Genomic DNA, 14,377 nt, shown 5'->3' with positions numbered 1-14,377 from the left:
ATTTTCCTTCTACTACCACTCGCTGTCTTCTGTTGGCCAGCCAATTTTGTATCCAGACAGCTAACTTCCCCTGTATCCCATTCCTCCTGACCTTCTGAATGAGCCTACCATGGGGAACTTTATCAAATGCCTTGCTGAAGTCCATATACACCACATCCACAGCTCGACCCTCATAAACCTTTCTAGTCACATCCTCAAAGAACTCAATAAGGTTTGTGAGGCATGACCTGCCCCTCACAAAGCCGTGTTGACTGCATTTAATCAAGCTATGCTTTCCAGATGGTCATAAATCTTATCCCTCAGAATCCTTTCTAACACCTTGCAGACGCAGATGTGAAACTGACTGGTCTGTAATTGCCAAGGATTACCCTATTTCCTTTCTTGAAGAGAGGAATTACATTTGTCTCTCTCCAGTCCTCAGGTACGACTCCAGTGAAGAGCGAGGATGCAAAGATCTTTGCAAGTGGCGAAGCAATTGGATTTCTCGTTTCCCAAAGCAGCCGAGGACAAATCTGGTCCAGGCCTGGCGACTTGTCAATCTTAATGTTTGACAAAACTTTGAGCACATCAGCTTCCTCTATCTCTATGCATTCCAGCATGCACACCTGCTCTTCAAAGGTTTCATTCACTACAAAGTTCGTTTCGTTCGTAAAGACAGAAGCAAAAAACTCATTTAGGGCTTCCCCCACCTCCTCAGACTCCACACACAAATTCCCTATGCTATCCCTGATTACCTACTGCATATCCCTAAAAGATAGTTTTATGTAGCTGTTTCTAGAGTGGGATATTATGGGCAAAATTTGTTCTGGTAAAGTGAAACCTTCGTTAAAGTTGAAGGAAAAAGAAATCCAAATTATAAAGAATTGTGGTTGCAGTAAAGATTCTAATCAGACCACAAGTATTCTGTGGGGCTCGGCTCGCATATTTGAATAGAAATCCTATATTAATACATACCCAAAAATAGTCACATCTAAAAGATATAGACATTGCCACTTTTAAGTTATGCCAAGCATTTATTAACATCAGTCAATTATATGCAACCAGTGAGTGGTCTTAAGACCCAGAAGCGATATTTAGTGACAACCTTAAATTGAGCACAGATGAACTCCAACCACCAGCCTTTTGCTATGAACTAAATTTTTTTTTTTCTGTTTATTTTGATTGGACCTATGGGGTTTCAGTTCTGAGAGATGTTAGTGACCAGCATTGCACTGTCTGGGAGGTTATTATAACCAATGATCATCATTCCTAAAGAAATAATGGCACTGTATAACAAAGCATAGAATCCAGTGTGATGGGAAAGTTCTGTCAAAGCCACAATAGTATGTCTCTGAGATGGGGGGGGAAGTCTATTCAGTTTGCAAACTGTAAAGAATTGGTTCAAAGCTGTGTTCAAAAAGATTTGGTAATCTGAGCAAAAATGAATTTTGGGGCATAAGAGCTTGCATACATAGACTGACGTGCCCCCGTTTTACATTTTTTTCCATTGGACTTGTAATACTTTCATTAATCACTCAAGGTCTCTTTATTTGTGTGTAGATCTGTTTTCTGCCAAGTCTCTGCTTTCAATAATCAGTTACATAGAGGTCCCCCTATCCATCTGAGACAGTTGGGTTTTGGTGCTATTTGCCTGAAGACAGGGGCAAACACAATCCTCTATCTGCACCTATACACTCTGAGTGATCGTTTCATTCCTCTCTAGGTTGAAGGTGTTGACTTCCTGTATGAAACATGCGGTTGGTTACTAAAGGTTTCCCAGAAGACAGCCGATGTGATCAGGAATGGCGGTAGACCATTTCGTCAGTTCTGGAAGCTGAGCAGAGCCAGGCAGATGATGCTACATGCTGTCCCATTGTACCTAGCAAAGCTGGACGAAATGTTGCAACAGTTACAAGGAGAACTTCAAAGTAAGTGATGAAGAACATGATTGAAAAGATGTTAGATACATCCTGCTGGAGCTTTCATGCTTTTACATTTTCAGGGCGGTTCACCTGAAATTGGCACAGCTGGTGCAAAAGGTACCATATTTCACCATATCTTGAGTTTCTTTGCAATCTTCTGTGCCAGAAACTGCTAGAAACAGGTCCTTCACTTCAGCTCTGATGAAGTGTCATGTAGACTTGAAACGTTAGCTTGCTCTCTCTCCATGGATGCTGCCTGACCCGCTGTGATTTCCAAAATAGACAGACAGGAGGCTCGAAGAACACAGCGAGCCAAACAGCATCAGGAGTTGGAGAAGTCGACATTTTGGGTGTAATCTTTCTTCGGGACTTTTTGCTGCTATGATTTCCAGCATTTCTCGTTCTCAGTACCCATCCATAAACTAATCAGGTCCCACTGCCTGGACGAATTAATCCCCACTGGAGCCTTGGAGGAGATTTCCAGAATTAAATGGGTTCTTTTGATTTCGAGACCAATTAATAGTTACCTTCTGAAAGCTCTTGGATATTAGTTTCTGTCCTAATTTGCTATGAAGCTCATAGCCGTATAACCACATTACTAGCGCATAGTTCTGAATATTTGGTTTAGTACATTTTAGTCATTTAAAATCAACTTACTCTCAGCTTAGGTATTACACCCTCTTTGAAATTGCTTACTCCTTTATGTTTCAGCTGTATTAATTGGATTGCACCATGTTATCCCTCTTCAGGAATATTTATAAAGCAAGTTTTTCAAATCTTTATTATGTCGAATGCACACTGGTTCTTGACAGGGTGTGCATGAGGTGATTATGTAATTGAGTTTGATTAATAATTAGAGTTTGACACCTATAACAACCACTGAACTGTTTCCAACCATTAATTTCAGTGTGCCAAATTTTACAAATGCCGAGCACTGCCTTGGCTCGGGTTCTCTGTCTGAAGGCAGGTCTGCCTCCCCCTCCAATTCCACAGCCTCCACCAGGATGGGCAGAAGATCTGAATGTGCCCCCACCAAAATGGGTTTCAGACCCCACGTTGTTGCAGTAATCTGGTCCATGCCAGTCAACCAGCCTCTTCCCCCTTCCCTGCCACCCAAAGGCATCCAATCTTCCATATCAATGTGCATTCTCACAGGCATGTGGGGACCCCTGGAGCTATGCATAATGATGATCGAGGCTCCAATTTGCTTTCCAACCCATGGCTGACCAGGAATCTCTCCTGTTCTTACTGCCTGTTATTGCTGTAAGTTGGAAGTTGATCCTCAACCTGTTTGGCTGTGTTATAAATGTACCTTCCTTGACCATCAAGTCCTGAAGGGGCTCTAGAACCTGCAGCTGCTGGTCCAGAGGCAGGGACCCTGTAAACTGTTGCAAGACTTCCTGCCTTGGACCTGCCTGTCCATTTATTGTTGTCGAGAATGTGGTGCTGGAAAAGCACAGCAAGTCAGGCAGCATCTGAGGAGGAGGAGAATTGACGTTTTGGGCAAAAGCCCTTCATCAGGAATGCTGTTCATTGCTGTTTATTTAATTACATCCTGATCGCAAGATGAAGTCTCTCCAGAATTAATTTTAAAAAAAGGAAGTTTGCAAATTGCAGTTTTGAAAATTACATCATTTGAAACAAAAGGCTTGTATTTTCCAGCATGTGTTACAGGGATCTAGAGAGGGTGAAATCTTGAGACTATTTGATGCTTTTCTTCAGTTTCACAACTGTGGTCTCGCACATTGCGTCAATATAAAATGTGATAATCCACTGTGTGACCAACCTACTGAGTGTTTGGGGCAGTTGGCTCCTCTCAATGACATTCCGCACAATGTCGGATTGTTCACCAATAGCAGGCACATCTGGCTCAAACTCAAAACGTCATGAAGCAGTCGTGAGGTCACACGTATTGTATTCCACTCTGAGTCAACACAGATGGCCAGATATTTACCTTGGTTGCAGATGCAGAGCAAATTGAAGGTCGTTCACATGCGTGTCCACAACTGTAGTTTTGAACTGAAGAGGATGTTCCAGATTGCAATGTTCAAGACCAATCAGCAATTAAACTCTGAATGGCCTGAGAATCTGTTTACCCAAGTAACTAGATGAGTGGCCTTAAAGCGACAGGAGAAGGAGAAGAACGCAGCACCATAACAGCAAATAGCGTAATGCTTCATCCTTCTCTGAACTGCAGTGTACAAAACCGCAAGAAATCATGTTTATGCTATAAAATTAGTCTGATTTTATCTATTTCCAATCCATCTGGTTTGACTATTCTTATCTCACACTCAGCAATAATACTTCTCATATTTACGCCACTACTAGAACTGACAGTGATCTACATTGTCTACAGTTCTGGTCTCCCTCTTATAGGAAGGATATTATTAAGCTGGAGAAGGGTCAAAAAAGATTTACCAGGTTGTTGCCGGGGATGGATGTTTTGAGTCATGAGGAGAGGATGGAAGGCTGGGACTTGTTTCACTCAAGCATAGGAGGTTTAGGGGTTATGACAAGAATAGAATAGAATATCCTTTATTGTCGCATATACTCAAATACAGGAGTACAGTGAAATGTTTATAATGTCAACTCTCCTGACGCCATCTTAGGTACAAATCTTAGATGCAAAATGATACAAAGAAAAGAAGATGCATTGCCTTATAGTGATTCAAAGTATATATTGGAATAAGACATAGTTAAAAAGATAAACATTAAAGTCAGATAAACACATTACAGATAAGCATTACATTGTAGTAGCACAACGTAGGGGCTACCACACGTGATCTGACTGTCCTCTAAGCTGCTGCCCGCCCACTGCAACAACTGTCGCCAATGTTCTCTGGTTCCCAGCCACTTCAATCCTGCAACCCTCTCCACTTCGGCTCACAGCACTGATCCAGCCTGTCCAGCTCTACTTCAGCTCACAGCACTGCTCCAGGCCTCCAGCCTGTCCAGCTCTGCTTCAGCTCACAGCACTGCTCCAGGCCTCCAGCCTGTTCCGCTCCACTCCGGCTCACAGCATTGCTACAGGCCTCCAGCCTATCCAGCTCTGCTCCGGCTCACAGCATTGCTCCAGGCCTCCAGCCTGTCCAGCTCTGCTCTGGCTCACAGCACTGCTCCAGGCCTCCTGCCTGTTCCACTCAACTTCATCAGCTTTAAATGAATTGTTTCTTGATTGAGACCTGAAAAGGAATTAAATGTAGCTTCCCTTACCTGAAGAAGGGCAACATAGAGAGTCATAGAGGTGTACAGCACAGAAACAGTCCCTTCGGACCAACCAGTCCATGCCAGCCAGATATCCTAAATTAATCTAGTCCCATTTGCCAGCACTTGGTCCTTATCCCTCTGAACCCTTCCTGTTCATCTCTCAGCCTCTCCAAGGTAAGTTTTCTTATCAGGATAAGAAACACTTTAAAATCTGAGAAAAAAAAGAGAGTAGAAGAAAAAGGTGGGTGGTGGGGGGGGTGGGGGGAGGGTGTGGGGAAAGTAGGCGGATTACTGAACCCCGGGCTGAGGAGGCAGAATGCTGCCTACTCCACTGCCACCATCTTGAGAGCAGAACATCCAATAGACCCATCCTTATTGAGTTTTATAACATCATGAGGTGTGCAGATAAGGTGAATGGCAGGTGTCTTTTTCCTGGGGTGAGGGATTTCAAAACTAGGGAGCATATTTTTTAAGGTGAGAGGAGAAAGATTTAAAAAAGACACGAAGGGCAAATGTTTACACAGAGGATGGTTCATGTGTGGAATTAACTTCCAGAGGAAGTGGTGGATGTGGGTACAATGTTTAAAAGACATTTCGATAAGTTCATGAGTAAGAAATGTTTGGAGGGATGTGGGCCAAGGGCAGGCAGACGGGACTAATTTAGTTTGGGATTACATTTGGCATAGACTGGTTGAACGGAAGGGTCTGTTTCCGTGCTGTATGAGTCTATGATATAAACCCACCCTGAATGTCTCTTTTGGTCACCTACCTTAATACGATGCTTTAGGGTGGCTTGTAGTTCAATTTTGTTTCAAAACATGGTGTGTACAATTTAGGAAAGAAAAGCCCATTCAGCCCAACCAGTCCATGCCAGCAGTCACACGCTGTTTGAGCCTGCTCTTATTCATCGAGCTGTCAGTCCTTGTGGATTGTATCTTGGCTACAGTTGCAGTAACAAAAAAAAAACAAAAATGAAAAAGCCCATCAAAGGTTTTCAAAATACTTTGAAATGCAGTGAGGGCTAAGTTTATAGCTGCAAAAAATTATGAAGAACAATTCATCTTTCTCTTAAAATTTGGCAGGGAGCTGATGGAGAAACAGACCAAGAGAAAGACGCATAAAAACAAATGTTAATATTCTGTAAGATATTTTCACTGCTACAAGAATTCTAGTAGACGATGTCGTGACATCTTATTTCCCTTGGGCATTGGAGGCTGAGGGGTGACCTTGTAGAGGTTTATAAAATCATGAGGGGCATGGATAGTGTGAATAGACAAGATCATTTCCCTAGGTGGGGGAGTCCAGAACTAGAAGGCATAGATTTAGGGTGAGGGGGGGGAAAGATTTAAAAGGGACCTTTATGGGCATGTTTGGAATGAGCTAACAGAAGAAGTAGTGGAGCCTGGTACAATGACAACATTTAAGAGGCATTTGGATGGGAATAGGAATAGGAAGGGTGTAGAGGGATATGGGCCAAGTGCTGGCAATTGGGGCTAGATTAGTTTAGGATACCTGGCCGGCACAAATGAGCTGGTCAAAAGGGTCTGTTTCTGTGCTGTACACCTCTATGACTCTATATGTTACCCTTCTTAAGGTGAGGGAAGCTCCATTTAATTCCTTTTCGGGGCTTAATCAAGAAACAATTAATTTAAAGCAGATTTTGTTGTTAAGCATCTTTACACCAGATTTTCGCCAAGTCAGTTTGACACAGATATCCTCTATGAAAGATAGCTGGGATCATATTCCAGGATTTGCAGTGCCAATCCCAGACTTCCCAATTTTTAGCTGTACCTTTTAACAGCACTGATTGGTTTGGGTCCCAACCTAGCTGGTTGCAGTGTGGGGTTAACCACAAATTTTGAATTTTGTTCCCTATCTGGACCACATTGACAGTTGAATGTGTGTGAAAAAAAAACTTTATAAAAAGTGATTCATCTATAACCTTTCACTATATTTAAAGAAAGCTCCTTTCTATTACAGTGGCTCAGTGGTTAGCACTGCTGCCTCACAGCACCAGGATACCAGGTTCAATTCCAACCTCGGGTGACTGTCTGTGTGGAGTTTTCTCCCACAGTCCAAAGATGTGCAGATCTGGTGAATTGACCATTCTAAGTTGCTCATAATGTTAGGTACATTAGTCAGAGGGAAATGGGCCTGAGTGAATTACTCTTTGGAGGGTCGGTGTGGACTGGTTGGGTCAAAGGGCCTGTTTCCACACTGCAGGGAACCTAATCTTTCCATTATCACTCACCCAAACCTTTTAAAGTTTCAAAATCCTTAAACGTCCACGCACTTGAAACAACTTAATATTGTTTAAAGAATTTAGTAGAGACCATCCAGCTAAAGCAAGTGGGTCTTGAACCTAGGCCTTATAGTTCAAAGGTAAGGTGAGAGTCAGCACAGTAGCTCAGCGGTTAGCAATCCTGTCTCATAGTGCCAGGGTCCCTGGTTCAGTTCCACCCTCGAGTGACCATCTGTGTGGAGTTTGCACATTCTCCCAGTGTCTGGGTGGGTTTCCTCGGGGGACTGCAGTTTCCTGCCACAGGACAAAGATGTGCAGGTTAGGTGGATTAGCCATGGGAATTTTCCTTTAGTGTCCAAGGGTGAGAGTCTGGGTGTAACCCTTTTTGGAGGGTCACTGTGGATTTGATTTGCTGAATGGCCTCCTCCCACACTGTAGGGATTCTATGACTCTATACTGTACCACCCTGTATAAGCGAATTCTGTTCTCTTTTACACACAATGGTATTTTTATCACCATTGTGCTAGCTCCTTTAATTTTTTTTTTCCATCACCAAATCACCTGTGTCTTTAATTATACAAAAAAATTTCAGCTCTGAAATACAAACTCCATTGAAGGTCACCTGCTATCAATCAACTCCAGAGCTGCTCTGTTTGAATCTGAAATGGACCTGCATTTCTAATTCTGACGGGGTGAATCTGAGAAACGCTCCTAATTGGCCCAGTTTCCTCATTTCATGAAGATGATCCTTTGGTATCTGCCTCTACAGATCTCGATAGAACCACTGGTGGCATGGTGGCTCAGTGGTTAGCACTGCTGTCTTACAGCACCAGAGTCCCATGTTTGATTCCACCCTCAGGCAACCGTCTGTGTGGAGTTTGCACATCCTCCCCTGTCTGCCTGGGTTTCCTCTCTCAGTTCAGAGATGGGCAGATTAGGTTAATTAGCCGTGCTAAACTGTCCATAGTGTTCAAGGATGTATAGATTAGGTGCATTAGTCAGGGGAAATGTAGAATAAGAGGGTAGGGGAGTGGATCTGGGTGGTATACTCTTTGGAGGGTCAGTATGGACTTGGGTCAAATGGCCTGTTTCCACACTGTAGAAACTCTGAGTTCTATGAATTAAGGCCTCCCTGATACCCTTCCATATCAGAACGCTTCCCCTATTTCTATGTCAAAGCCAGCTTGTGTGACCATCACTGCTAATGATGATACACTGCATGTGTTCTGTTGAAGAAGTGACTGTACATTTAATCATACATGGTGGTCACATTAACCTTCTTACAGTGTTCTAAATGTGACAGTGGCACTCCTTAGTTTGTCCAGAATTTTCTGTGGTGATTTCAGGTGCCGCCTTGACAGTCCTAGCTACAAATCCAAAAGTCCCAAATAGCCATCTCTGGAGATTCTTATTGCTTCCTCACTGGCTGCATGTGAGCCTTTTGATGTCATGAATCTGTACTTTATGATTTTCCCATTCTTCTCTTCTTCCCAAATTTGAGAATATAGCACAGGAACCTGCCGTTGTTCTGCTGTTGTGATTGAATGGTAATATTCTCAGCTCTTCATCGAAGATGGAGCCTCAGCATTTAGCAGCCATTGGTGGTCAGGTCTTTTCTTCACCAGAAGTCATTTTAAAAGGGATAATATAAAGCTAATCTGTCTCCAGTCAAGCAACAATGGTACCCTGTTCACGAGCACCCAGTTGATGCTGCAGCCCAATGACAACCAATCCTTGCAGTCCCATGAGCTTTGGGATACTTAGTAATCCAATTTTTTTTTACATTTCAGCTGCTGGAAATACAATTCCGGGCCAACATTCATCGAGTCATAGAGCATGGAAACAGACCCTTCGGTCCAACTAATTCACACTGACCATGTTCCCAGGCTAAACTAGTCCCACTTGCCTGCATTTGACCCATATCCCTTCAAACCTTTCCTAATCATGTACTTATCCAAATGTCTTTTACACATTATAACTGTATCTGCATTCACTGTTTCCTCTGGCAATTCATTCCACACATGAGCCACACTCTGTCATGAGAAAAAGTTGCCCCTCGTGGCATTTTTTAATATTTCTCCTCTCACCTTAAAAATATGTCCCCCAGTTTCATGCCTACACCATTTCCAATGAGCAACTCGGGGAACTGTGCGATCTCCACAGTACTTGGACCTGTGATTGGCAGACTTAATTGTGAGATGGTGGGGGTGAAAATACATTCAGTCTTAAAGGGAATACTTTTAATGTTTGAGTTAACGCTCAAAACTCAAAGTACTTGAAGTGTCGGGGATGGGAGATGTAGAGATTATGTAGATGGGTTTCTGGGGTAAACTGCATTGTTTCAAAAATCCTCAGCAGTAATCTGTGAGTGTTCAGCAAAGGTGTTGGATCCTGTACAACACAGAGTTTAATGCCCTGTGGCCTTATTAGAGAGGGAGGAAATAAACAGTAAAAAAGAAAAGAGAAATTCTCGGAAAAGAAAATCCTGGTTGTTCTGGAGTTCCATCTTGAATTGTACAAGTTGAACCAGTGTGTCTCATTCATCTGTATTACTGAGTTAGCCAGTGTTTTCTACATGTGACTTCAGACTCACAGCAATATGGTTGATTCTTAGCTATTGTTACAACACAGAAGTGAACCTGTCCTGTTAATTAAACCAACACCCAGAAAAGCTTGCCTTGCCTCATAATCTGTTAAAATATCAGTGACCAAGAACTCCCAAATTCCATTATTTAAAAAAAACATCAGTTTATTTTCTAACTGTAAAAGTGAACATTAAACAAAAACTATTCACAAATCTAAGCTCCCTGCCCTTTCTCTTCACTGCTTACTATATGCCTCCAACTCTATCACAATATGTTCTTCCAGTAAAACACTTATTAAAATTATAGCAACTTAATTTCAAAACGACACAATCTTTGTCGTCTTCTGTGTCTTCATTCTTTCAGCTGATGATCTCCCTGGGTGGTGGGATTTCTTTTTACTGCAAGTATGTTTCACATGAAAAGGTAACTTTGGTAGAGAGTGTTTTCTAAAATTTCTTTGAGAGCAAGATGTTAGATGGGCAATTAGCTCTCCAGCAGTTGCTCTCTCAACAGAAGTTGGTCTCTGACCAATTTTCAAAATGTCCCCATTTTATACCCCCCTCCAAGATTGGAACGCCTAATTGGTTCGTTGTTGACAAAACAATAAATTCAAATTCAATTGGGTTTTAGTATCCTGGGGCATAATTTAAACTGGTTAAGTTTGAATTGTTGTCAAAACAGCTGCCAAAACTCAGGTATCCATTTCATAGCCAAAGGTTGCGTGTTTTCAATCATCCAGTACATCTAGGACTGCCAGATAGTCACATATACAAGTGCTTGTAAGCTCTCAGTTCAGTACAGCATTCCCTTTCTCTTAAAGGTATAATACATGCCTTCAACTTCATAACACTATCCTCTGAAATACCATTCAATCCAAGGGTAAATACGTGTGGATAGTAAACATAGCCTTTGCCAAAGAAGCCCACATCCCATAGAGTCCCTGTACCGTCGAAGCAGGCCATTCGACCCATTAGGTCTACACCAACCCACCAAAGAGCATCCCACCCAAACCCACCCCCTAGCCCCTATCCCTGAAATCCTGTACTGCCAATAGCCAATTTCCCTATCCTGCACATCTTTGGACTGTGGGAAGAAACCAGAGCACCTGGAGGAGACTCGGACAGACACGGGGAGAATGTGAGTTGAGAGTGTGGTGCTGGTAAAGCACAACAGGTCAGGCAGCATCCAAGGAGCAGGAGAATCGATGATTCGGGCAAAAGCCCTTCATCAGGATTGGGACTGTGAGCCAAAGGAGTGGAGAGATAAATGGGAGGGGGTTGGGGCTGAGGGTAGGTAGCTGACAGTGTGAAAGGTATATGAAGGTGGGGGTAATGGTGATAGGTCGGAGAGGCAGGTAGAGCGGATGGGTGGGAAGGAGGATGGACAGGTAAGACAGGTCATGAGGGCAGTGCCTAATTGGAAGGTTGGAATTGGGATAAGGTGGGGGGAAGGGAAGTGAGATGAGGCATTCTTCCTCCAGGCGTTGAGTGGTTAGGGTGTGGCAATGGAGGAGGCCCAGGGACCTGCATGCCCTTGGCAGAGTGGGAGGGGGAATTGAAGTGTTTGGCCACGGGGCCGTGGGGTTGGTTGGTGCAGGTGTCCCGGAGATGTTCTCCGAAGCGCTCTCCGAGTAGGCGTCCTGTCTCCCCAATGTAGAGGAGACCGCGTCGGGAGGGACGGATCCAGTAAATGACTTGTGGAAGTGCAGGTAAAACTCTGATGAATGTGGAAGGCTCCTTTGGGGCCTTGGACGGAGGTGAGGGGGGAGGTGTGGGCTCATGTTTTGCACTTCCTGCAGTGGAAGGTGCCAGGAGGGGAGGGTGGGTCACTGGGGGTGTAGAGGGAGTCACTGAGGGAATGGTCTTTACGGAAGGTGGATAGGGGTGGGGAGAGGAATATATCTCTGGTGCTGGGGTCTGTTTTGTAGGTAGCGGAAATGGCGAAGGATGGTGTGATGTATATTGCGGTTGGTGGTGTGGAAGGTGAGGACCAGGGAGGTTCTGACCTTGCACTCAGCCCTACCCCCTTCCATTTATCTCTCCACCCCCTCAGCTCACAGCTCCATTCCTGATGAAGGGCTTTTGCCCGAAATGTCGATTTTCCTGTTCCTCGGATGCTGCCTGACCTGTTGTGCTTTTCTAGTACCACACTCTCCACTCTAATCCCCAGCATCTGCTGTCCTCACTTTTACCGACGGGAAGAATGTGCCAACTGCACACTGACAGTCGCCCGAGGTTGGAATTAAACCTGGGTTCCTGGTGCTGTGAGGCAGCAGTGCTAACCACTGGGCCACCGTGCCACCATAAAAGAAGAAACCAGTTCAGACCTTGCACATGTACTTAGATGCACAGAGCTCGCCCCACCTCTCTCAGCGATTTGTGCAGACATTTGACTGTTCAGATGCAAGGTTCAAAAGTTCCAAACAAACTTTGTTTTGCCTCCCAGCAGTATGGGGGCTCAGTGGTTAGTACTGCTGCCTCACAGCGCCAGGGATCTGGGTTCGATTCCAGCCTCTGGCAACTGTCTGTGTGGAGTTTGCACATTCTCCCCATATCTGTAATGGTTTCTTCCGGGTGCTCTGGTTTCTTCCCACAGTCCCAAAGATGTGCAGGTTAGGTGAATTGGCCAGCGATGTTAGTTAAGAGTAAATGTAGGGGGATGGGTCAGTGTGGACTTGTTGGGCCAAAAGGCCTGTTTCCACACTAGGGACTCTTTCCTTCTATACCTCCTGGATATCAATGTCATGAATAATAAATGCTATTTGTTAGTAACCCAGAACTCTGGCCTGAGGTTGTATGAAGACCCTCATGTTACAACATAAAGGACTTAAAACCTATGCCCCTGGTTACTGGTCCCACTGTTAAGAAAGACAGGTTCTTCCTATCCACTTTACCTGCCACTCTACCCTCTCATAACCTATCCAAGTTAATTAAATTAACCTCCGTCTTTGCAATATTCCTCATAATCAAAGTTCTGCATTCCTGGTAATGATTTGTACATCCTACCTCCTCCCATCCTCACCTGATTTTTCTACAGATCACACCATGGTCAGCAAATGTTACCAGACACAACAAGAGGGAAGTCAGCCCCCACGTTCCTTTTTGCTGCATCTGAGTAACCAGCTCTCCGACAACCTGTCTAACCGAAGAACATTCACTTGTCACAACTCCATATCTCCAAACAGTTCATTCGCTGTGAGCAAGAACGTAAAAGATCTGAGAACGCGTGTATTTATTTCACACAAAGATTTATGCTTTTTTGTTCATCCTTCACACTCAACTTGCACTTTGTCACACTTTGTTACTGATTCAAAGCAATGCTTTTAAAAAAAGAGGGGAAAACACACCTCCTCTGAACTGAACTTAATTATAGTTATCTCTAAACTCAGACTGTTGCAATGATTTACTTATATATCCAGCTTGTCCGAGTTATACCATTTCCACAATGGGGAGTGATTGAAACGTAGCCCATGTCTATAATTACCTATGAGTTGGAGATGCAGATGCCGGTGTTGGACTGGGGTGTACAAAGTTAAAAATCATACAACACCAGGTTATAGTCCAACAGGTTTAATTGGAAGCACTAGCTTTCAGAGCACAACTCTCAAGGTTGTTGTGTGATTTTTAACTTTATAATTACCCACTTCACCACCTACTGGTGGGTGTGTAAAATTAGAGTGATAAGTATTCATCGGGTTTTCCAAAAGACTTGTGGTCATGTGACTCAGTTGGAAAGCCTGTCCTTCTGATCTAGCAGATCTGGGTTCAAACCTCACTCCAGACATTGTGGACATGGACAGAAGCATGCACAGTGCAAGTCAACTGAGGGGCATGGATGGGTCAAATAGACTAGGTCTTTTTTCTGGGGTGGAGGAGACCAGAACTAGAGGACATAGGTTTAGGGTGAAAGGGGAAAGATTTAAAAGGGATCTAAGGGGCAACTTTTTCATGCAGAGGGTGGTGTGTGTATATGGAATGAGCTGCAGAGGTAACAGTGGAGGCTGGTGCAATTAGAACATTTAAAAGGCATCAAGATGGGTCTATGAATAGGAAGGGGTTAGAGGGAAATGGGCCAAGTGCTGGCAACTGGGACCAGATTAATTTAAGATATCTGGTCAGCATGGAGGCGTTAGATTGAAGGGTCTGTAAATCTCTTTGACTCTGTTGATAAACCTTCCAACTCTTCCTCAAAGGGAAGTAAATGTGTGTGAAAATATGAAGTAAATAATTGTAATTGTGGGAATAACATGAAAAGGGAAGCAGTTGCAGTTGACATGAGATGGAAATGTGTTGCTGGAAAAGCGCAGCAGGTCAGGCAGCATCTAGGGAACAGGAGAATCGACGTTTCGGGCATTAGCCCTTCTTCAGGAATGAGGAAAGTTGGTCCAGCAGGCTAAGATAAAAGATAGGGAGGAGGGACTTGGGGGAGGGGCGTCGGAAATG

General features: G+C 43.8%; 1 protein-coding gene across 2 annotated transcripts in view; it reads left to right on the top strand.

Annotated features, from left to right (window-relative positions):
- Positions 1-14,377, top strand: part of LOC122560484 — a 429,307-nt gene that overhangs the window by 371,659 nt on the left and 43,271 nt on the right. For both annotated transcript variants that reach the window (XM_043711128.1, XM_043711129.1), the window contains exon 64: positions 1,703-1,907. In XM_043711128.1, coding sequence (XP_043567063.1) covers positions 1,703-1,907 — 205 coding nt within the window. The remainder of the gene's footprint in view (positions 1-1,702; positions 1,908-14,377) is intronic.

Source organism: Chiloscyllium plagiosum, chromosome 21 (assembly GCF_004010195.1).
Source record: "Chiloscyllium plagiosum isolate BGI_BamShark_2017 chromosome 21, ASM401019v2, whole genome shotgun sequence".
Classification (NCBI taxonomy): Eukaryota; Metazoa; Chordata; class Chondrichthyes; order Orectolobiformes; family Hemiscylliidae; genus Chiloscyllium; species Chiloscyllium plagiosum.
The sequence above is the reverse complement of the archived record's forward strand: the minus strand, read 5'-3'. Positions and strand labels throughout refer to the sequence as shown.